The sequence below is a fragment of the Mus musculus genome, chromosome 15 (assembly GCF_000001635.26).
Source record: "Mus musculus strain C57BL/6J chromosome 15, GRCm38.p6 C57BL/6J".
Lineage (NCBI taxonomy): Eukaryota > Metazoa > Chordata > Mammalia > Rodentia > Muridae > Mus > Mus musculus.
The window spans coordinates 4,915,390-4,939,235 of record NC_000081.6 but is presented as its reverse complement, the minus strand read 5'-3'; the positions used below and the strand labels follow the sequence as shown (position 1 = coordinate 4,939,235).

General features: G+C 40.7%; 1 protein-coding gene across 3 annotated transcripts in view; it reads right to left on the bottom strand.

The window, feature by feature from the left end:
• The window catches only part of Mroh2b (maestro heat-like repeat family member 2B), a 63,993-nt gene that overhangs the window by 22,972 nt on the left and 17,175 nt on the right, over positions 1 to 23,846 (bottom strand). For 2 of the 3 annotated variants that reach the window (XM_030248514.1, NM_001166066.1), the window contains 16 exons: positions 22,028 to 22,184; positions 21,833 to 21,873; positions 20,860 to 21,001; positions 19,913 to 19,956; positions 17,791 to 17,898; positions 15,510 to 15,626; positions 14,131 to 14,238; positions 13,508 to 13,660; positions 8,979 to 9,005; positions 8,101 to 8,220; positions 7,850 to 7,929; positions 4,744 to 4,879; positions 4,558 to 4,653; positions 4,259 to 4,348; positions 3,840 to 3,960; positions 786 to 883 (listed from right to left, as the gene is read on the bottom strand). In XM_030248514.1, coding sequence (XP_030104374.1) covers positions 786 to 883; positions 3,840 to 3,960; positions 4,259 to 4,348; positions 4,558 to 4,653; positions 4,744 to 4,879; positions 7,850 to 7,929; positions 8,101 to 8,220; positions 8,979 to 9,005; positions 13,508 to 13,660; positions 14,131 to 14,238; positions 15,510 to 15,626; positions 17,791 to 17,898; positions 19,913 to 19,956; positions 20,860 to 21,001; positions 21,833 to 21,873; positions 22,028 to 22,184 — 1,638 coding nt within the window. Of the gene's footprint in view, positions 1 to 785; positions 884 to 3,839; positions 3,961 to 4,258; positions 4,349 to 4,504; positions 4,654 to 4,743; positions 4,880 to 7,849; positions 7,930 to 8,100; positions 8,221 to 8,978; positions 9,006 to 13,507; positions 13,661 to 14,130; positions 14,239 to 15,509; positions 15,627 to 17,790; positions 17,899 to 19,912; positions 19,957 to 20,859; positions 21,002 to 21,832; positions 21,874 to 22,027; positions 22,185 to 23,846 lie in introns of those variants that run through there. The other variant, XM_006519981.4, reaches the window with a different exon arrangement.

Here is a 23,846-nt window from a genome sequence, read left to right as displayed (position 1 = left end):
AACCTCAGCAGGTCTTGGCTCTTTTCCTGGAGGATTGACCCATACCTTCATTCCTGATGGGTCTGCATCCTTTGTCATCCTGCTTGGATTAGGCTGTTGTAGTTTCCCATTGACTTTAATCACAGGACATGGTAGTACTAAGAGACGCCCTAAGGGATCTCCTACACTCCAGACATAATCTTGCTTACCACCATTGTGAAGAGGTAATCCAATTTCCTGGGCTACACCTTCTGCTGGAGACAATATATAAGGACATTGGAAGAAGGGAGTCTCGCTCTTGCTCCTTCGCCTGCTTGCTGTGTGAGACTGAATAACTGCTAGATCCTTGGACTTCCATTCACAGCTACAACTGAACCATTGTTGGGAATTGGGCTGGGAATTGGGCTGCAGACTGTAAGTCATCAATAAATTCCTTTACTATATAGAGACTATCCATAAGTTCTGTGACTCTAGAGAACCCTGACTAATGCAGGTAGTGTATAGAGGGTGCATCTGATTGGCTGGAAAACACTATCTCTGTCCATTTTACTCCATGCCTCCCCTTTCAGAGGCCCCTTGCTTCAGAATGCTTCCCATTTGCCTCGTTATTCACAGCCAAGGGCTTGGAACATGTCCTCAAAGTTAGTAAGCTTAGTCATGGGTAGAACAGAAAGTCTTCTGAAAGGCTTATTTGGACATCTAAATCATTGCCTTGCTGTCCTCATAACGGGGAGGCCACACTTACTCATTTGGAGATTAAGCCAGAAATAGTTTTGTTTATGGGGCCAGTACTTCACAGTCATTACCTTAGCTATTTTGGAGGATATCTTGATCTGGACCTGTTCATCCTCAGAGTCCAATCCTTCCTGCAAGCCTTGTAGTCTGTCCACCTCCTGGCAAATGCCTACAGTTTGCAAAGAGAAAGGCAGGGTTTCAAAAATCCAAATGGAGTTGAAAAGTCTGACTGTCTTTTGATGTGACAGTACCTTAACTCTTGGATGCTTTTTCTAGTAAACATGGAAAAGACTGCCTCATCAGGCAGTGACCATACAAAAGGGCAGCTCTGTGTTACATACTCTGCACTCAATGACCTCAGTTTCTACCCATGGAGGTTATCTGAGGTATGTTCTCTGATCCTGTTTCTGTTTTTGTTGGTGAAGCAGCTCTGGCAGAGGTGTGAAGTCATTTGCCTGAGGTCACACAGTTACTCAAGATAGGGCTGTCTGATTTGAACCCATGTCTGCCACCAATTAGTAACTGCCATTACTACGATTCTTTTTGAAGTTTCATTCTGTGGTGAATTACCTTGAGGAAAATTAAAGAGAAACAATTTAAATATAAAATTCATCAGTAGCTGCATAATTCATTATTGGTAAGGCTTTATTAATAGACCTGAACAGTAATGACTTCTTGTCATGTGAATGCATATTAACTGTAGAAACTGAACTTTGGGCCATTATGTAGGAGGCAGCCTAGCCCAGTGGAACAGACTTAGAATCAGATGTAGCATAGCCATGGTGGCACACACATCTTAATCCTATTACCCAAGAGGCAGAGGCACATGGAACACCATGAGTTAGAGGCCACTCTGACCTACAAAGTAAGTAAGTAAGTTATAAGGTAGGCAAGGCTACAATGTGGTGACACCTCATTCATCTTTCATTTTGTTTTATTTCCTTTCTTTTTTATTAAAAAAACCCAAATAATCAAATATATTTAGCCATAAAGCCCTACTTCATTACTTTTAGTGGTGTAAGTAATATTTCTCAATATCTAATTTTCTGTTTTAAAATGTATTGAGTATTCATGGGTACTTAATTGTCACACAAGTTACTTGTACCTGGCTGATGTAATAGTACACATGTGTTTTCCTTCCTCTATGTTGCTTATTTGATCAACCAAAGCAAAATGGTGATGATGTTAACTAATTACTAAAGATCGGACTGTCTGAATTTGAACCTGTGCCTGTCTGACATGTTTGTCTAGCTAGCTAGCTTGCTTTCTATCTTTTTCTTCCCTTTTGTGTGTGTATCTGTGTGTGTATGAGTGTGTGTTTCTGTGTGTCTGTGAGTATATGTGTGTATGTGTATATCTGTGAGTGTGTGTCTGTGTGTGTTATGAGGTGTCTGTGTGTGTCTGAAGTGTGTGTATGTCTGTGTCTGTGTGTATATGAGTGTCTGTGTGTATGTGAGTGCCTGTGTGTATCTGTCTGTGTGTTATGAGGTATCTGTGTGTGTATGAGTGTGTGTTTTTGAGTGTTTTTATCTGTCTGTGTGTCTATGAGTATGTGTGCATATGAGTGCCTGTGTGTCTATGTCTACATGTATACGAGTGTGTTTATGAGTGTGTTATGAGGTGTCTGTGTGTGTATGAGTGTGTGTCTATGAGTATGTGTGTATCTGTGAGTATGTGTGTCTGTTCTCTGTGTGTATATGAGTGTGTCTCTCTATGTCTGTGCGTGTCTACCACAGTGCCAGGTGTTCTCCTCTCACGCTTATTGCTTTCCTCCTTTCTCTGAACCCAAAGCAGGACATGACAGCCCACAAGCTCCAGAGACCCTCCTGTCTCTTCCCTACAAACTGCTGGGTTTCAGGTGTACATGACCATGCTCAGTTTTTGATGTGGGCATTGGGGATTTGAACTTGGGTTCTCATTCTTGTGCAGTAAGTGCTCTTACCCCCTGAGCCAGTTCCCAGGCCCTCCATTCATTGTCTGAGACTACACTTGATCTCTGAGACTACACTTGATCTCCTACAGTGCAGAGTTGCTGTTGGTGAAGCATCCGCTCAGTAAACCTTAACTAGAGGTCACAGTTGAGAACAAAATTTTAAAATTCTTTTAAAAAGAATTCTTATTCTTTTTTAAATGTTCATGGTTGTTTTTCCAGCCTGATGTCAATGCACCACATGTGTGCCTGGTTCCATGGACACTAGCAGAAGACATCAGATCTCCTAGAACTGGAGTTACAGGTGGTTTTTCACTACCATGTGAATGCTGGGATTGAACTGAGGCCAACTGGAAGAGCAGTGAATGCTCTTAACTACAGAGCCCCAAATTCTTCTTTGAAAGTACAGGCAGTTATTCACATATAACTGAAGCACTGAGGGAGGGGGACTCTTTGTCTCTATTCTGGAAACAAAGATCAGACATTCACAGAATGCTCTCTCAGGGAACTCTGAAAAAATTATGCAGCATCACAATAATTGTGTAATTTTCTCTTGGAGGAAAATATGTGATGTAGAGATACAGCTAATAAGTTCAACTTCTCTGTGATTTAAACCAGAGAGAGATTCAAAACATTTTGATCTACTTTAAGAAATCATTCCAAAAGAAACAAACAAACAAACAAACAAACAACCCCCCAAAAAGCAGGACTCTCAGGATACCAGCTGAGCATGGCATAACAAGATGTAAAAAGACTAGGCACAAACACATCACAGCTGGATAAGTTAACCCAGGAGGAGGAAAAGGGGAAGGGGGTGAGGGTCGGGTGGGGGTGGGAAAAATGTGAGGGGTGGAAGCTGGAGTAGAGATGCAATGTATAAGAGAAAAAAAAACTCAACATGGAAGCAGTTCATTTGTATTCAAAAAGGAAATTATTGTAATGTTTTAAAAATTTCTTTAAAATTAAAAAAAAAAGCTGGGTGTGGCGCTACACATCTTTAATTCCAGCACTCAGGAGGTACAGGTAGATCTCTGTGAGTTTCAGGTCAGCCTGGTTTACACAGTGAGTTCCAGGCCAGCCAGGGCAGTATAGGGAGATTTAAAAAAATAATCCACTGTGGTCGTGTACACCTTTAGTCTTAGCTCTTGGGAGGAAGAGGCCAGGGGATCTTGTGTGTCCTCTACCTTTCCCTCACCTTTTGCACAGAGCAGACCAATGGTGGAGCTAGTGGCTGCCTGCCGGATGGTGGGCAGGGTGTCACAGGAGTGCGGAGCCAGGAGTCCAAGGAGTGACCCGATTCTGAAGTTCTGTGGTGCCTGGAGAATAAAGGAGACACCCAATGTGAGGGGGTGGCTTAATGGTACAACAGGATTAATCCGTCTACTCGCTTTTCTCTGCAGGGTCTTCGGATGAAATTCAATCGCAAACATCTAAAAGGTACATGATTTCTTATGGACCGTGGAAGACTGAGTGCTTGCTCAGCTTTGGAGTTGGGAGACACCACCCTTGGCTTTGCAGTACCTCTTCACCTGGAACCTGAGATCCACCAGACAAGAGCCTCGGATGTCCCCACGGTTCACTAGCAATGCCCTCTCTGCTTAAAGGAGTACTTGCCTCAACGTCTTTCGTTAGGACTTTCGAGGTGACTTGGAAAGCTCTTTCTCTCTCCCACTGTTTCTGGGAAACAAGCCACATCCGGAGAAGCTGTTGGGCAAAAAGGAATGTCTTTGCTTAGTATTGTGCATTTACATTTGATTTTTCTTCCCTTCTTCCTCAATTTCCACCTTTCTCCGCTTCTTCTATAACTGGGTGGGGTAAATGGACCATGCTGGATTGGTGGGGGTCGTTAGTGTGTCTAACCTGCAGACAGGTCGGGGAGTTGGGCAGCCAGGGTGAGTGGTGCCCCCACTCACGTTAAACATTTCTTCACAGTTCTGTGCATCAGTGTTATCCCATATCATGGATCTCAGAAGTTTCCCTAGAGCATCCATAGAGCGTTCGTAGAGAAACTGAAATCAAGTGTGACTGTTAGTCTCAGGCTGCAGTGGGGAATATCCCCACGGGAGCTTTGTCTTTCTTCGCAGGCCCCAGTCACGTACTTCAATGCGTTCCCTGTCCTTGTCTGTTTCGCCCTGGCTTTTGAGTTTCTCCAGAGGTGGAAGGGGCAGCAGCCTCCGAATATTCTCTTCAAGGATATTCAGGTGGTCGTTTAGTGAGAGGGCAGGTTTCAGTTTGCTGAAATGAGAACCGTGTGGAGCAAAGGATAGAATTACAAACAGACCAGCCAGGAGTGCGAGGAGCAGGCCACAAATTAGGTCACACTTTCTGAAATATGTTTGAAGTATTGAGGGAGGTGGTGATAGTAAGACAGATACAGGGGATCCATTGCTCTTTGGGATATTGGGAAGATGTTAAGTACTATTAAAGCACTGGTAATATCTGTTAAAATCGCTATTGATAAATTCTGTGCGCATTTCCAGTAAAAAGCAAAGCGCATATCCGGTTAAAAAAGAAAAGCAAAGATCCTCTTCCTTCCTCCCTCTTCCTTCCTCCCTCCTCCTTCCTCCCTCTTCCTTCCTCCCTCCTCCCTCCTCCCTCCTCCCTCCTCCCTCCTCCCTTCCCTCCATCCACACATTTACTATATAGTTATCAGAACAAAACTTGACATGACTTGGGAAAACTTGAGTTCAACATAAGGAGCCCATTCATTAAAATTTGGAAAAGATGTAGATTAGGAGAATAAAGTATGAGTCTGAGTTTCCACACTAGGAACATAAATTAAAAATGAAGATGCTGTTAGAAGAACGGGAGAAAGGTACTCAGAGAGGAGTGTGAGTCATGTCAAGCTGGGATGACTACCATCTTCTCATTGCCATTGTCCAACTATTTTCTTAAAATTGGCATGCTAGTGTAAAACTCGTATACACAATGAACTGCATTTACCCGAGGTCTTCACTTTAATGGATTTTGGTGTGCACATACAAGTGGAGGCAATGCCATGATGGACACACACATTTCTAGCATCCCCCAGTTTTCTTTCTGCCAGTTTTCAGGTTATTTTTTTCTCCATTTTGGCCCCCATACAATTAACCGTTATTTTGTGTGTGTGCTTAGAGAATCGTGTATTTCTATACAAACTGAGTGTCACCATTGGCCATTGGAGTTGTTAATGTGAATTGAGATGTCATGTACTGAATTTTAAGAATTTTGAATGAGAGATAATATAGATTAAAAAAACATTGAACACATGATGAAATGATAATTTACTGGATATGTTCGATAGATTAAAAACCATGCAAACATGCTATTAAGACTTCTTTTTTTAGAGGTGGGTAAGCTAACCCAAGGGTCTGTGCATGTTCTATAATCGCACTATCAGTGTAATCAATGTTCTAATTCTACCCAGCTCTTTCTGATTTGAAAGCCTGTTGCAATGTCGCAGTAATCAAAATAGTGCAGTGGAAGTATATAGGGAGACTCATGGACTCCTGGGACAGAATAGAGAGCCTAGAAATAAACCCTCAATGATATAATGATTGATTTTTGATGAGGATGCCAAGACCATTCAAAGTGGGGAAAGAAGGATAATCTTTTATTTTCTTCTGATACATTTATGGAGTACATTTTGGAAGCACACTATATATCAATTATGTTATTTATTTATACTTATATACAATAATTTTATAATTATATATCATAATATATATATCTACCACAGAGAAACAGACTAACTTATGTAATAGGTCATATAGCCTCCTCGCATCCCACTGTAGGAAGGTCAGCTGCAATGTACTCATGCAGCTGAAATCTTGGACTAGCATACCACTCAGAAGCACAGCTGCCAATGTTGCCTGTACATTGCCTTCAGACACATTCACCGTACAGAACGCTCCTCTATATTCTTTCATTGGCATTTTCTTATTCTCCTTGGCCCTTCATTTAGTAGCCATTGTTTTATTGTTCATTTCTTTGGTAATGGACTTTTATTTAGATTTTCCATATAAGGAAGAACCAATAGCAATTCTTCTTTCTATGACTGGATTAGTTTATTTGGCATAAGGTCCTCTAGATGAACCCATACTATGATAAAGGACAAGGTATTCTAATTTTTAAGGCTAAATAATGTTCTATTATGTATATGCTCCCTATAATCTTTTATATCCTTGTCTATTTATGGATACTTAGGCTGCTTTCTTACTATGGCTTTTATGAGAGACTCCACAATGAACATTGGCATTAGATGTTTTACAAGATGTTTAATGTTCCTTGTGTATCTATTCACAATCTGGACGCAAGGTTGCATAATGATTCTGTTTTCAATTTGTCAAAAATTCCATACTGTTCCCCACAATGTACCAGCATCCATGCCCAAAGACATTGTACAGGATTCTCCCTCCCCCACCCCCACCAACACTTTTTTTTTTTTGACGTAAGAGAGATCTAGCAGGCTTTAAATTTCATTTCCTTGATGATTACAGATCTTAAGTATTTATATATATAAACATTATGCAAATAAATAAATAAATAAATCAATAAATAGAAGTCATCATTGATGGATCGACAATAATGTGGGAATTTGTAACAGGAAGTGAGAAAAATCAGGATAAAAGGTCTTATGCAAGCAGGATCTCAGGTCTGTGAAGAAAATGAGGACCAGAGATAAGGGTGCAAGTGATGTTGACAAATACATCAACAAGGGCATTACTGGTGAGCTTTCTTATTTTAACTTTTCTGTACTTTCCAAATTTTGACAATGTAATTCCTTAACTGCAATGGGGAATATGACTCTAAAAACGTGCACAGATGCTGGGGTGGACAGAGACAGATAGTGTTCTGGTGAGCAGAGAAAGGGTGCAATGGGCCAGCCAGCCTGGTCAAAACTGTGAAGTCTAGGTTTAGTGAGAGATGTGGCTTAAAAATGGCCTGGAGAGCGAGTGAGGAAGGCCCTCCATGCCCACCTCTGGGGCATGCACATACACAGGCACATGTGCACAGAACACACACACACACACACACACACTCACACTCAGCACATACACAGGCACATGTGCACAGAAGACACACACACACACACACACACACCCAGCACATACACAGGCACATGTGCACAGAACACACACACACACACAGAGCACATACACAGGCATATGTGCACAGAAGACACACACACACACTCACACTATGAACAACAAAGATTTCTTTTACCTTAGGTATCTGATGGCAATTAAGACTTTCCAGCGAACAGGACTGGCTAAGGTATTCAGGGGTTCATCCTTTATCAAGTCCTGTAACACATACACACACACAGACAATGAGGCAAAATGTTTCAAAAAGGCTTGGGTCTTTGCCTTCCATCAGAAAGATGCAAGACATGTGTTTCATGATGGTGATGATGAATGTCATCACTTTTACATGGAACACTTGGGGACCCCCTTTCTTCCTTCTTGGGCACGCACCAGCATGGAACCAATCAACATCTCCTTGTAGGTAAACTGGAACTTTTGGTCCTCAGCATCTTGGACAGCGATGCCAACCTCAGTGATGCTTCTTGTGAAACTCATTTGTAGATCCATGTCCTGAAGCAAATGAGCCCCAGTAAGAGTCAAGGTCTTAGGCACCAGGCCTGGGTCTACAAACATGTCACCCACATGTGACATATTTACTCCCTTTCCCATCTCCACTCTTCACCTAGGGTCTCAGTAGCAGGAAAATTAGAATATGAATGTCAATCTCCTCCCACATACAGTGGAGTTTCTCTAGAGTAGTGCTGTTCAAGTTTTTTTTTTTCTCTAACCATAAACCACAGAAGGAAATGAAATAATTAAGACTTGCTTGCACAAACAAAATCTAGGAGACACTGAAATAAGTATTTAATAATACTATTGTCATATGCACTGTATTGTTTATCCTTTTACTTTGCTTTATTAAGCATATTGCTGTTTATAATTAACTTGATATAATGGTCCCCTTGAGGGGGGGTTGTATTCTCGACCTGCAGTTTGAAAGTGCTGCATTGGTTTCTACTTCTGAACTATCTGGAGCCTTAATATCGCCTATTGTTCTTAAATCAGGCTTAGGGCATGACTTCAGATTGGGTTAGTGGGCTGCATGTTTACATCTTCTCAGAAGACTCAGATCAAGAGGCTATCTAAACTTGACATGCTTCTCAGGGAGGAGTGTGCTCAATGCATGCATAGATTTCTTTCTTTCTTTCTCATCTATATCTGTCTATCATCTATCTATCTATCTATCTATCTATCTATCTATCTATCATCTATCTATCTATCTATCTATCTATCTATCTATCTATCTATCTATCTATCTAATCTCCTACCTTATTTATGACAGACACGCCCAGAATCTGAAAAATTAAAGACAAAAGCAGATATGGAGTTAGCAACAATCACAGACATTTCCAACCCCCAAAGTGGGCACAGCCCCAAGAGGGTTCTTGTCTCACCGGTAGGTAGAATACGAACAGCAACAGCAAGAAGGGTAAAGATGGGTTTTTAGGCTCAAAAAAGGCTCTACATTTGGCAGGAAGAAAGGTAATAATGTTCCCAGAGTAAATTGTGGGCAATGCTATAAAATGGAACGAACAGTCAGATCCGTAGTCAAGCTTGTGTTGGAGAGTCTGAATCTGTTCTTGTGGCACTGATGCATTAGGGATACTTTTAGCATGTGCCATTTTCTGTTGCTTTATGTAGGAGACTGGAAAGGTGTACAGTTGACCCAGGCCCTGTTAGAATATGAAGGGTACAAACATGCACACAGCTGCCAGTGAGCTTATTTACAGTGCGCTGTGAAACTTTCTGTCTGACTCTTGTGTTGGAACTGTCCACTGGCCTTCAGAAAACCATCTCCATCATTTCATAACTAGTGTTACTACTGAATTCAGGTGTTTCAAGGTAAAATGTAATTTTTAAAAAAAATGCATTCTCTAATTTTAATCAATTAATTATATCTTGTGTTTTAAATTTTATTATTTATTTACTTGAGAAATGGTCTTGCTATGTAGCCCAGGGTGATCTCAATTTCTCCTTTCTTCTGTTTTTTTTTTCTTCTAGCATAAAAAGAAATGGGTTTTATTGTGATATTTTGATGTTTTCATGTATGTAAATTATTGATACTCTAGTCATAATAACCAAAATGTGGAATAATATGCATGTCCACCAACAGACTAAAGGGAAATGTGATGTATGTATGCAATGGAATTTTGTTCAACCGAAACAAAGAATGAAATTGCTACATTTTTTAGGGGAAAAAGATGAAACTAGAAATTATTGTTAAGCAAAATAAGCCAGAAAAACAAATGTTGCATTTTCTAACTTCCTTCCCCACTGCCTCCCCCACCCCCTCTCCTTGCCTCTAACTGGTTCTCCCTTCTGGTTTCATGATATGTACATTCCATTAGTTGTTGAGCATGCTTCATCCTGCCTTTAGACATATGCTTCTTTTTATTGCAATTCTCTTTTACTTTTATGACAATATGTATACAAATAAACTCAAACATATTATATAGAAAATACAACATCTACATCTTTATCTGAAGGCTGCTAGCAGAATACTGACTTTCAGGCAGCTAGGATGAGGGTCTTAAAGCCCACGCCCATAGTGAAACACCTACTCCAATAGGGCTATACCTTCTAATAGTGCCACTCCTTGGGCAGAGCATATAAAAAACCATCACAGATGGATTTTCTATTGTTATGAAAAATAAGGTTGAATTTTGAATGGAGATGCTTTTAAATCTATGGGTCAACTCCTACAATATAGACATTTTCACAGTATGAATTCTGCCAATTCATGAGCATGCCATGACTCTCTATGTCTTCTAAGATTCCTACAGTGTCTTAAAGCTTTCACTATAGAAGTCACTTACATCCTTGATTGTGGCTATTTTTGAATATTTTTCCTTCTGAAGTGATAGCAAATGGAATTCTTTCTTGATTTCTTTCTTAACAAATTTGTTATTGGTATATAGAAAAGCTAATGATTATTGTATGCTGACTTTGTGTTCTGATACTTTCTTGAAATTGTTTTTATGACCTAAGAATTTTCTGGTGGAATTTAGGGCCTTTAAAGTATCAGGCCATGTTTTCTGTGAATAGGGATATTTGCTTTCTTCTTTTTCTATTTTCATCTCTTTTATTTCTCTCTCTTGTCTTACTGCTCTAGGTAAGATTGAGTGTACTATATTGAGAGCAGGAGTGAACGCCCTTGTCTTATTCTTGATTTTAGAGGGAATGCTTTCAGGTTTTTCTCATTTAGTACAATGTTGGCTACGACTTTATCAGGTATAGCCTTTATTGTGTTGAGATATTTTAATTCCTGGTTTCTTTAAGATTTTCTCATAAAGGGAGATTGAACCTTGTCGAAGTTTTACCTATTGAGCCAATAGTGTGACTTTTGTCCTTGGGTTCAATAATATGCTGCGTTGCAGTAATTTATGTATGCTGAACCATCCCCACCTTTCTGGAATGACACAGACTTGGTTATGGTATGTGACATTTTTAATGTAGCCTTAAATTCTATTTGCTGATATTTATTGATTTTTCTTCCATGTTCAAACTCTTCTCCCTCATCTTCTCAAGCATCATGATTATAAGCACACCATAACACACCAGACTTTATTTTTATATAAAAGATTAGCTTTCTAATAGCTTTTAAAAGAATCTACAATAATTATTTTTATTATAATGTCCTAGCCACATTTCCTTATAAGGCTTATGTATTTTCTTTGTTTCATTTTCACATATATTATATTTTATCAGAATTTCATACTCTGAAAACACATTCATCTTCATTTTGATTATCTCTATCTTCTTTTATTTTTGTAGTGTTGCCTTGCTAGATGACTAAAAATTAGTGTATCACAAGAAATTTTATAATTAAAAAATATCCTTATTGTTGTTTATTAGACTTGAGGGCAACAGAATCAGGGACTGATGAGTGAGAGCCCTAGTCCTTGGCATAACTGATTCTGGGTTGACCCTCTCTGGCTCTATTTTAGGATTTTGCACCCTTCCTGATTCATTCTCTTGAAGTTACATTGGATATTAGAAATGCCATGACCGATTGGTCAACATTTTTATAGTAGGAGACTGAAGTCATTTCTAAGTGACAGTGAGCCTTGTCAGACAGATTGTCCTTGAAATGAGTGTGATTATTAGTGATGGTGAGGCTGTACCTCATAGGCTGTCCTCATAGGAATGAGACTGCTCCCTATAAGTGACGGCAGTGCTAACAATTTCCTCAGGACCTTTCGCAGAACCAGCGCTGAGACAACGATCAATCAGACCACTGATCTGACCTAGACTATCTACTCTGCTGTACCCTGACCACTTTCATTGATTCCCTGCCTGATAACATCTCACTTTCTGTAAACTCCTGGAAGACAGATCTGAGATCAGTGAGTGCCACTCTCTTTGTTCTTCCTGACAGGGACACATTTCCCTAGAAATACCAGGGACTTGTTAAACAAACAGATTTTGTCATTTATTCCTAAAAACTGACTTATTGAATAACTGATTGTCAGACAATTCTCTGGGGACTAAGGTGTGGGACTTACTGCCCTGCATCCTTCTCCTGGCATGTGCTGATATCTAAAATTTTATGAATTCCCTACGAACCTATTCTTGTCACATGCATATAGGAATATGAGCCAAGGGCAATATTATGGTCTGTATATAGAACGTCCCCCAGAGGCTCAAGTTTTGTGCTTGATCTCAGATAATGATACTATTTTGAGATTTTGGAAATATTAGGAGGTGGGGCTGAGCTCAGAAGATAGGGAGTATCTTGTTCTTGGCGTTTTCTTATCCCCCATCATTCTTGTGTGCCATGGAGAACCTTCAGCCTGTACTCCTGATCCCATAAACCATTGAAAGAGCTCTCTGAAACTGTGAGCCAGCTTAAAACTTCACTCCCTTAAGTTGCTTCTCTGTGAATTTATTTTGTTCACACCAATGCAAAATTCTACCAGATCCTGACATCAAGAGGCTCTGCAGTGGAAGGCAGAAGCAAAAGTGGAGACAATCAGGGAGACCTCCACACACCTGCTTTCAGATAAGACTCACAAGTCTTGCAAGTCTACAGATTTGCAGAATTCTTTTGTGACCTACTTAACCAACCTTTCTGGAGACCCATGCTGTAAAACTAAACTTTGAATTCAACCCCTTTGATTGACTCTTCAGGGCTGGGTCAGCTTGACTGTGGCCTGCCAAGAGGATTTGAAGTGGTAACAAGTATGGAGCAGTTCTCAAGAGAAATAAAGAAAGTGCTATGGGGGAAGGAAGGCTCAGATGAATTGTGACTCAGTTTGGTGGCGTCTGAGGCTGGCTTCACACTTGCGGCATGGAAAAATGTCAAGGAGGTCAGCATGCCTGGGCTAAGTGCAGAGGAAGAAGTGACACAAGATGAGTTGGCTTGAGTAGCTTGATAAATGACACATTTTGGTCACCTTAAAAAATAAATACATGATGCTTGTGATTTAATGTCATGGGTAACAAATGAGAGGTTAAATAGCTGACACTGAGTTATACTTGGCAGATTAATATACCAGGGAAGTGATAAGCCAGTGGACCTACAGTGGTGTGGGGCAGTTGTTTATATTCAAAGAAGGTTGAGATCACCATGGATACACCTGGTCTGGGAAGTCTCCAAAGACTCAGGAAAGAAACAAAACATTTAGCCTTATTCCATAAAGTAAGGTCTCAGTTCATGTGTTCTCTAACATGCTACATTTTATTTATTTGTCTGATTTCTATCCCTTTGGCCTAGGTGATTTTCCTAGGAGCTGAGCCTCTGTGAGGTAAGGCAGCCCTAGCCTGCAAATAGAGCCAGTCCTGTGACAGGGGTTACCTGACAACATTGACCATAGAGAAGCAGGATTTGACCCATGATGTCTTGATCAAGCCTGGCTAGAAGTTGCTGCTTAGGGGCATGGAGGGCCACAGCTCCGTAGATCAAGATGAGGTCAGTCTTTGTCAGGCTTTTTTTCCCAGAAAAAATGCCCTGAAGACAAAAGAAGAGAGATATAAACCATGTGAAAGAATCCTTTTCTCATATTTTGTCTTTTTCCTGGTGGAGCACCACAAGGGTTGGTTAACTGGATTGAGATGATTACAGTGACTCTAAAACAAACACTCTTGCTTGTACAAATGCCAAGAAGATGAACTGTGATACGGGCAGGCCATGAATCTTTTGTTAATTAGTATCCATCCCGCCCCTCCTTCAGGGAAGCTGGGTATATCACTGAAGCTGTGACAGGACAAACATAGGGACACTTAAGCTTTCTTGGTTAGCACTAGTGCCAAAGAAAGTGGAGTAGACTTCTTAGTTAGACAGCTGGCCATCCTGCAATGTCAAGGTTAAGGACAGAGGGCAAGGGCTAAGAATAGTATGAAAAAGGGATATTGATTGAAGAAATAAGTATTGTTTGACTCTGAGAGAATTATGAGCTTCCGAGAAAATTATTCCTTTACCTTACATCGATTGACAAAAAATTTCTCCTTGTCTTGGAATGTTTTAAGAACATTTAAAACAATATCCAAGTGGTTCTCAGCGCAGAATCCTAAAATTGATGTTGTTCCCTAAAATCAGAAGGAACAGACTTTTGAGTGTAGTCATGCGTTCAGTCAATACTACCGGAATACTTACCACTGCGTGCCAGACACTTTTCTGGTCACTGGATATTGAATAGAGCACCCCGATATCCCTATCCCTGTGGAGTTCACAGGTAGTTAGATGGCTTTGAGGCAACGGGGGAACTCTATAGTGTACACAACTAACGATACAGGATCCAGAGAGGGAGGTCGCGGTGGCTGGTGAAGACTTGACAAAATCCGTGATATAAGTAAGGTAGGTAGAAATTCTTGTGCAAACATATTAAAATTGGGCAGAAGTGGGGCCCTGGCTAGCACAAATGTGAGTTGCTGGGATTCCTATGAGGGAGAGCTTCAAATACAAAGTAGCTGCAAAGGCCTGAAGCCTCTGAGGAGAGCTGAGGGAGTGATCATAAAGGTCAGTGCTCCCCGAGGTTGGTCTACAGGTGATCCTCAAGAATTTGGGCGCACCACTAACTTTTTTTTTTTAACTTTTATTCCCAACTGGCAGATAAGAAGTACATATATTTAAATGGTACAGTGTGAAGCTCTGATACACATTCGACAAATGGACTCTCAGTTATTCAATGCTGAACTGCTCTAGAACATGGGAGAAAGCCAGAAGGGCACACTTATGGTTCAACCTTGGTGGAGCCCTCAAATCCAAAGATATATCTCAAAGCTTTTGTTTAGTTTTCTTTCTCCATTTCCCTCAAGTTCCCCTCCCATTTGAAAAGGCTCAGTAAAGTTCATGCTCAACTGTGGACTCTGTTATGTGTTTATCCTCAGTTTGACCTTGGAAGAACCCGAGTTACATAGCATGGAGGTTGGCAGTGGCATATCCTAGGCTAAGTAGGGAGTGAATAAAAATACTTCCCTGTATCTCTTAGGTTCATGCTCATATTCTTTCTAGATGACCATTGAGGTCACTCTCAGTTTGAAAATTTAATGATCTCAGTGGTCATCGTCATACTCCAAGAAACCAGAAGTGAGACACATCACAGAGCAACAGTATTTGAAATGCATTTTTCCAGTAATTTTACACACTTGGCAAAAAGAAGTGAGATACTGACATTTAAACAGGGAAGCTTTTTTCTTTGGGGGGGGGGATTCTTTTGGACTTTGTGAATAATACTGGTACTACTAGTAATGGTACTAGTGAATAACTCTGTTTAATAAGACAGACCAGGATTGTTCCAAGGTTTTGTGGATGGAATTAAAAGCTAGCACTGGAAGAGGGAACTTGAAAGGGATCCCACCTGTCTGTGGTCCCCCAGTAGGCTGGGAGTAACCAGGAACTCATTGATCTGTGAGCTCACAAAGTCTTTGTCTTGGCAGGATGCTAAGGTAGTCCCCAAGGCTTTCCAAAGAAACTTCTGGAAGACAAAAGATGAGCAGGAGAATTCAAAAGTTAGGAAAGCAAGATGGATGAAAAGAGGGAAGAGTTGAATTAGTCATAAGAAAAGGAAAAACAAACAAACCAACAAACCAGGAGGCATTAACTTATAATTGCCTAATATCTGCATATCTCACACACTCTCTTCTTGAGAGCATTTCTTTCAGGCTCTGTCTTTACTGGAGCTTCCTGCACAACTTCTGAACTTTTTCTTAACAGGTTCATTCTCTATATCTTCTTTTTGAAAACTTATACATGTATACAATGTCTCTTGGTCAGACTCATTCCTCACTGCCCCCCTTCCAGCTCTCCTTGGCCCCCTCTAACATATCTCCCATCTACATCCCATCCCATTAAATCTAGTGATGCCCATATGAACTTGTCCATGGGAGTCCTTCACTGGGGTGTGGGTAACCTACCAATTGCTTCTGTAACTCCAACCAAAGAAAAGTGCATCTCCTTCCTTAGGAGATATCTAACAGTGGTTTGCAGCTAGGGATGGAGCTTCTGGATACCTCCCTCCTCCGTGCTGGAATTTTAAACTGTTTTTTCCTCCCATGGCCAAGGAAGACCTCACATGTTGTTACTGTATGAGGTTAAGCATAAACTAACCAGTTGGAAATGAGACTGAGAGTACATGGACTAGAAACAATCTGTCCTAGCTAAGACTATGATGTGTGAATCAAACTCTAGTTTATGCTGCAAGCCCAATTGAGAAGAATGAAAGCTGAGCCCAGCCAAGCTCATTTCTGAGACAACTATTCAAAGTATAGGGCTGTAGAGCCAGTTGTTGAGTGGCTTTATTTCAGACCATTATTGGTAGCTTGTTACACAGGAAAAACTAACGGTCATACTTTTACTTTACTTGTTTTCAGTGTAAGGTTTGACCAACTGAGAGATCTCACTGCTTAAATTGTTGTTTCTCCAGGCATGGTAGCTCATGCCTATTTTCTGAGTACTTAGGAACCTGATGTAGGAGGATTGCTATGAAGTTCTGAGTTAGCTTGAACTACAGAGTACAACCATATATATTTTTTAACACTCTCCTCAAAACTGGTCTGGCTCTTCAGAGGGTTATTATCTTGGAGCAGTATTGTAGGTTTGGAAAGTCCTGGATGAGCGATATGACATCAAGAACATAGGGCCAGTTTGTGCAATGACGACTAGGCACTGCTCACAAAGTCTTCCATATCCCTCCTCCCTCCAAGACAGGGTTACTCTGTGTAACAGCCCTGGCTGTCCTGGAACTTGCTTTGTAGAGCAGGCTTGCTCACAAAGTCTTAATTGCATCTGCAGGCTTTGTGGAGCAGTCTGGAAAGCTGATATTCTGAACTAAGTGTGAATCAGGACAGAGAATTTTGACAATTAGATAGAAGAACTGAAGTTTAATAATGGTAATAATTCATTATTGAATTTGGTGTTAGAAATTGTAAATCTTAAATATCTTTATTGAAAACTGAAATTTATAAGTGATTTTAATCCAATAATGACCATGATCAAAGCTGCTTTCATACCCAGCACACATATATTGTGCTGGTTGCTTTGCTTAGGGACCTGCTTCTGCATCTCTTGAAACCCTTGACATAGATCAAATCGTGAATACTGTGAAGAGTCAGAGATTTAAATATATTTCCCCAGGCTACATTAGGAATACACAGCAGACTCTGGATGACAATCCCATTTAGAATGGAACCCTACAAGGTAGAGGGCTATGGGCATGATGCAATTGAATGCAAGAACTAGAATTTGAAAAACATCTTGCCTCTAACCTTGCTGAAATGTAGAGTTATGTCTGGTTGCCCAGCTTGTAAAAATGGCATAACAGAAATCAATGCACAAACTGGCATTTAACCTGTGCTGAGATTTACTTTCCTGTGTCCATTGTTCGTCCTTTAGAGGAGATCTCTGGATCTTAGCCAAGTGCATACCTATTGTATGTCAATAGTCCTTGAAGATGGATGGGCACCTATAAGCATGTTGGTCTACATGTTGGGTGAAGAGAAGAAAGTGCTCAACCCTCAGCAAGGGACCTAAGGGAACTCTTTCCTCTAGCCATTCTTTTCTCCTTTTGAATGTACTAAAGACAAGATGGAGGTTAAGCAGCCATAAGGTGGATTCCAAAGTCTTTTTGTTGGAAAACCAACCTTCTCCATTGAGCTGTTGGAGTAACTGCCCATTTGTAGGCTAAAGTCCCGACTCAGTTGGCTGGTCCAGGCCACGTCACTGATTTTCCATAAAGATTCCTTGAGCAACTGTTGCAGGAAGTGGAAGGTAGAAGTGAGTTTGACTATTTTGGGGGGCTTTCCTGTTACTTATCTCACTTTCTAAAGTATAAATGTATACATAACTGGGGCCGTTCCTTTCTCATTAAGTAACTTGTTATTTTGGAACCTTTCCCTTCATTTATTTTTAAAACTACTTTCTGATATGTTCTGAATTTCCATTAAGACTAAAATACACAGATGTAGAAATTACATAAGTACTTTCCTTTCCTCTATTAAACAAAACTTATACAAAGATTAAAATAGAATACAATCAGAAACAAATTTTAGTTAACATTTTCCAAATTTTGATAGAGTTGGAAAAACTCCATCCTTGTGTGCCAAATTGCTTATGAAATACGAAAGCGAGCGAGCGAGCGAGCGAGCAAGAGAGAGAGAGAGAGAGAGAGAGAGAGAGAGAGAGAGAGAGAGAGCTTTCATAGAGGGAATGAAATGTCTTTAAGAACCAAATAGAGGCACAGGTGCATTTCTACCAACTTGCCCTTTTCTAAGTGGATCTTCTTGATCTTACCAGTTGTTCCCAAAGATAATCAGAGGGTAAACTCTTGAATCCTTGTATTGCTTCATGGGATGATGTCTTAAAAGGATTTTTTAAATCTCATTGTAGGACAAAAATCTGTTAGGATTTCTAAAACATATGATTTCTCTTATATTCCCTCTTCTCCAAGCTTTGAAAAGAACACTTAATGTCAAAAGCCCATGAAAAGATTGTGTGTACTTTTAAAACTGGAGCTCAGCTAGTGGGCCTCTTAAAGAAAAGAAATGAAATAGTCCTGGAACTTTGAGAGAAGAACATATGTTACATGGCTTTGAAAAAAAAGATTAGCTGCATTCTCAGGAGTGGAAGAAGGAAAGGAACTGTTCTCAAGGCTTCCTGCTAGAAAAAAAGAAATTCCCCATCACAAAAAGCTATTTTAAAACCAGTAGCTAGTAAGTGCGTGCTGGGGATTTTGAGACAGGAAGGAGGACATAAGCGAAGTAGGAATGTAAGAACAGAGGACCAGCTGATACATATATATTATCAAAAAGAAACAAATGCTGATTTTTGGAAGAAGCATTGAAAAGAGGCAGAGGAAGTAACGTGGGGAGGCCACTGAAAACTAACACTTTTGCAGTTAAACAAACAAACATTTATTTATTTACTTATTGGTGCATGTGTGGAGGTGCAAACGCAACTTGTGGGGGTTGGTTTTCTTCTTCCACCATAGAGGAATGGGAATGGGACTCTGGGTTGTCAATCTTGGAGACAAGCTCTCTGATCTGCCTAGCTATTCTGCTAACCTGGAAAGAGGCATTCTCAAGAAGCCACCAGAAATTCTTATGCAGACAGATTATGATGGGAAATCTGCCATACCAAACAAAAACAAAAACAAAAAATCCCCTCCCTGTCTCTGAGCTCCTTCACTGCCATTGGCTTTCTGAGATGGAAACCCTGCCCACTCCTGCCTGCAACTTGAATTCCCCAAGCACTGTTTAGGTTAAATGTCTGAGGAATTTCTTGGCCACAGAGGAGACTGTTTTCTGGAGAAAGGATACAGCAGGGGCCCTTTGGGTTTTAGAAACCAGGAGTGGGAGAGGATAACAAGAAACGGGCAGAAGGAAAGAGTCCATTTTGGACCCAGAAGTGGGCTTCACATTCATCTGTGTTTTGTAAGCTACCAAGGAATGAAGGGGATAAAAATCCTTGAGAAGTCAAGATGTAAGAGAGAGAGAGATACTAAGTACAATCATCATGACTCTTTAAACAAACTGAAGAGCAAACATTGCTGTTCCCATTAAGACTTAAAGAGGATTTAAGCGATGATGATGGTTTTAAAGTGCTAGTCCTTTTCTCAAGCCAAGGTGCTACATCCTCTTTGCAATGCATTCTTTTGCTGTTAATAAGAAAAGGGATGATGAGCTAATTTACCCTCCATCGTCAAGAGTTCCTGAGGATGCCCCCTTACCTGCTGCTGCTCATCAGAGGTGTGGGACCCACCCTTACCTGTAACAGCATGGTTTCCCACAGCACGATGCTGGCATTACTTCCTAGAGATGAGAATGAATGTTTTAACTTCAAATCAGCCAACTTCAATTCTCCCCGACTCAACATCCAGTGGAAGAGTTCCATATCAAGCTTTCTCTTTGTTCAGGATGAGTGTTTTGAGATGAAATTTACTGTGTTGGCAACTTTAAATTTCTTGTCAAATATACAGTGTCCTTAATCTATGATAACATGTTAGTTTTGGTACTTTCAGAATTAATGACTGAAATTAACACATTTTGTAATGCATATTTTAACATCAACAATTTTTTTTCAGGTGTTTTCCTTTTGCTTTGGAAAGCTTTAATGTATGTGAGTGTGTATGCACAAGTATGTACATGCCCTTCCCAACCCCTCCAATGCATATGCATACTGAACACATATGGGGGCCAGAGGACAACTTTCAGAGACTGTTTATCTTCTACCATGCATGTTCTGGAGACCCAACTCAGGCTGTCAGGTTTCATGGTAAGTGCCTTTACCCGCCAAGACCTTTATCCCCTTGCCCCCTTTAAAAATCATATAGCCCAAGCTAGCCTCAAACTTCATTGTGTATCTAAGAATGACTTTGAATAAGATTGCTTGCCCATCTCAATTATTAGAACTAGAAGCATGCATCAGCAAGCAGCTACCTCTTAGATAATAGCAAAGGAAAATATTTGGATTTGCGGGGAAAAAAAACCAGAGCAGAAAGAAAAGTTCTCATAAAGCTGCCATTCTGACCTGTTGAGAGCTAGATGATAAGGAGTCAAGTCAAACAAAGCAGAGCTGACTGCCTTACCTATCATGCTCACTGCCTTAATTGCCTAAAATGAGTACCGTTGCCTTATGGGGTTACAGAAAAATGGGACAGCATTTCTCTGTGGTCTTGTCTCCTAGCATAAAGACACAGCCACACTCTCACATACCTTCCAGAGGCTGCAGAAGTGCAGGCATGCGTGTTTTCCACATCTCTGCCAGTTTAGGATGGATTATCTCAGGCATAATCTTCAGAAGACCTATTGCACCGGCCCCACACAACTGCCCTAAACTGGCCAGGATAGATATTACCTACAAGGCAGAGCAGGGGATGGTCAAGTGAGAATGTGTGTAAAGGGCCCACCTTTGCTTTGTCCTCACATTTCCCTCTCATCCCTAAATTAGATGCTCTTTTAACAAATAAGCTAACTTTCTTCTTTCTCAAGAACAAAATTAATATTTAGACTATTCTTCCATTTCTCTGTTTTCCCTTCCTTCCTTCCTTCCTTCCTTCCTTCCTTCCTTCCTTCCTTCCTTCCTTCCTTCCTTCCTTCCCTTCCCTTCCCTCCCCCTCCCTCTCCCTCTCTCCTCCCCCTCCCTCCCTTTCTTCCTTCCTTCCTTTCATTTTTTTTTTTTTTTGGCCTGAGGATGAAGGTGAAAAAAAAAAAATACATGGAAACAAAGAACAAAAAACTTAATGGAAAGAATCAATGCTTGGATTTACTCACTAATTAAATAAGGACATGTAGACTATTGTTTGAATTAAGGATATGTTTGTGGCAAGATATGGAGAAGAGAAATCTACATTGTAGATATGGGATTTGGTTGATGGTACTTACGCATGAGATTCTGTACACGTTTATTTTAATTTTAATTTGGGGGGGGGGCTCATCTTAGGTCTGAACCTGCATCCCATGTTTATTTTGAAATAATTTAAGTTTGGTAAGAGTTTCATAGTCAGAAGATTATCTTGTCAGTAGTAAGTTTTTATAAATGCCATCAGTGTAACAGAGACTTATCATTTCCTCTCAGTGTGTCTTTGAAAGTGTTTAGGCATTTTTTTTTTCTCAGAATTTTTATTTTAACCCAAACTGTCTGTATTATCAGCTTAAATTTATCCCATCTTGGTTTTTTGTCACTCACCAGTAGTCGTGCCAGCAGCTGCTGGGGTGAAGGAAGTTTCACTAGAAAGAGAAAGTAATTTTCACCATCACCGCAGGGGGGCCCGGGGAAAATTCAGACTGGGGGCAGGTATGAGCTCAAAGTGTGGTTGGTAGCCATTCTGGAATGAGTCTCTCAGAGCAGAAAAGTTTCTACTTTATTTATGGATGTACGAACCAGCTCCTGTAGAGACGACAAGTGCTGTTGACTCCTGGATATCACGCTTCTTCTTCTCTTCTGCCATGATTAGAATTCGGATGATGTTAAACAGGTAGTCCAGTGTTCCTGTGTATTCCTTGGGTACCACGTAAGTCAGGATTCGAGGCCACAGCACCTGTAGGACACATGGAGAGTGTTACTTCTCGTTTTCCATACTTCCTAAGTATCGTCTTATGTTCCCCCTTTTGTTTTAGAATCTCCTCTTTTGTGTGTCAGTATTTCAGTTTTCAGGTTGTGTCAAAGAGAAATAAACGTGTCTACGCATTCACATTTGAGTGCTAGTTGTAGTGAGCGTGGGTGGGTGTTTCTCCCTGGAGTTGTTTCTTGACTTTGGAGTGGGAAAATTCTTCACTTTGAATGATGGCTAGAGGCACTAAGGGTAGACCTGCGTCTATGGGCTCCCTCCACAATGCCAGGGTTCTTCTTGTCAAAGTGACGACTGAAACTACCCCACATGCTTTCTCCAACTCCAACGTTGAAGTGACACTGCCCTGGTGAGAATGGGGACGAGAGGATGACTGGACAAGAGGACGACTGGGCGTAGCTATTCCTTGTGCTCTGTGGCTCCGTTGTGGCTCTCCCTTGTTCTGATAGAAACCTTGGCATCAGCTTGGGCTTTGCGTATTGGCAACTTGTATTTAATCGTGAATTCCCCCATTTCCCTGTAAGACTTCTCATGTGCCCCCCCCCCCCAGTTTCGCTTGTATATGGGTGCTGCTGTATGACTCCTATAACTGGCATTTCGACTGATCGTTTCTTTCTCTAAGGCTGCCTGTGTGCCATTCCATGCGGTCCCCACACTGATTCTTTTCTGTATTTAGCCTTTGATTAACATTTTCATTTGTTCATCATACACGAGGCAATAGTTCAATATGCCAGATTCTTTGACGTTTAGTCAGGGAATTCTAAATGTCAAGAGTACTGGGATATATTTCTTTTCTTCTACTTTACTGACTCTTTGATAAGAAGGTTACAAACTCTAGTGTGCACCAGAAATACTGGAACTTTTCTCCAGATGTAGACTCTGATATGCTGATTCATTAGGTTTATAGCTTCAAAATATGCTTCTGAAACAAATATTCCAGATATCTCAAGAACTATGTACTAGCCTGGATGAAGACTCAGATCCACTGTAATTGGAGGAAGAGACCCTTTTGATTGCATCCTGGTTGGAACAATGATTTTGAGTCATCAAAATTTATTTTCAGGTTATTTTGCTCAAGAAAAATAGTTTCTTAGGATCCTCACTTTGAAGTTTAGATTAACTTTGTCTCCATCTATCCCTGAGCCTGGGCACATTAACACTGCTTTTTCTTCTTTGCAATATTTCTAGGTAAGTTAAGATAACTTAAGAGCATTAATATATTAGAATCTCTATGAACTGAAATGTACTCTCTGCGCATAGGTTACCCATACCCATTGCCTTAATTGTAGAGTTTACCTGGCTTTGAGAAACATCTCTCAGCTGTGTACTGAGCATCAAACTGCAGTTCTTACAGAGTATCAAGAAAGCTAAGACTAATCTATACCTTGTGCAACTCATGCCTTTAACCCCAAGTGAGCAGGTCCCTAGACAGGTGATCACAGTAACTTAAATGGCAATGAAAGTCCCTCATTGAGTAGGGGTTGTCTCAGACTCTATTCCCTGCCACTGGATCCCCTTCCCCTGCCTGGAGTGGTAGAGGATGTGCTTAGTCCAGCTGGGATTAGATGTCTCAGGGTGGGGTGGTTCCCAATGGTGGCTCCCCCTTCTCTGAGGTGAAGAGGAGTCATGGGG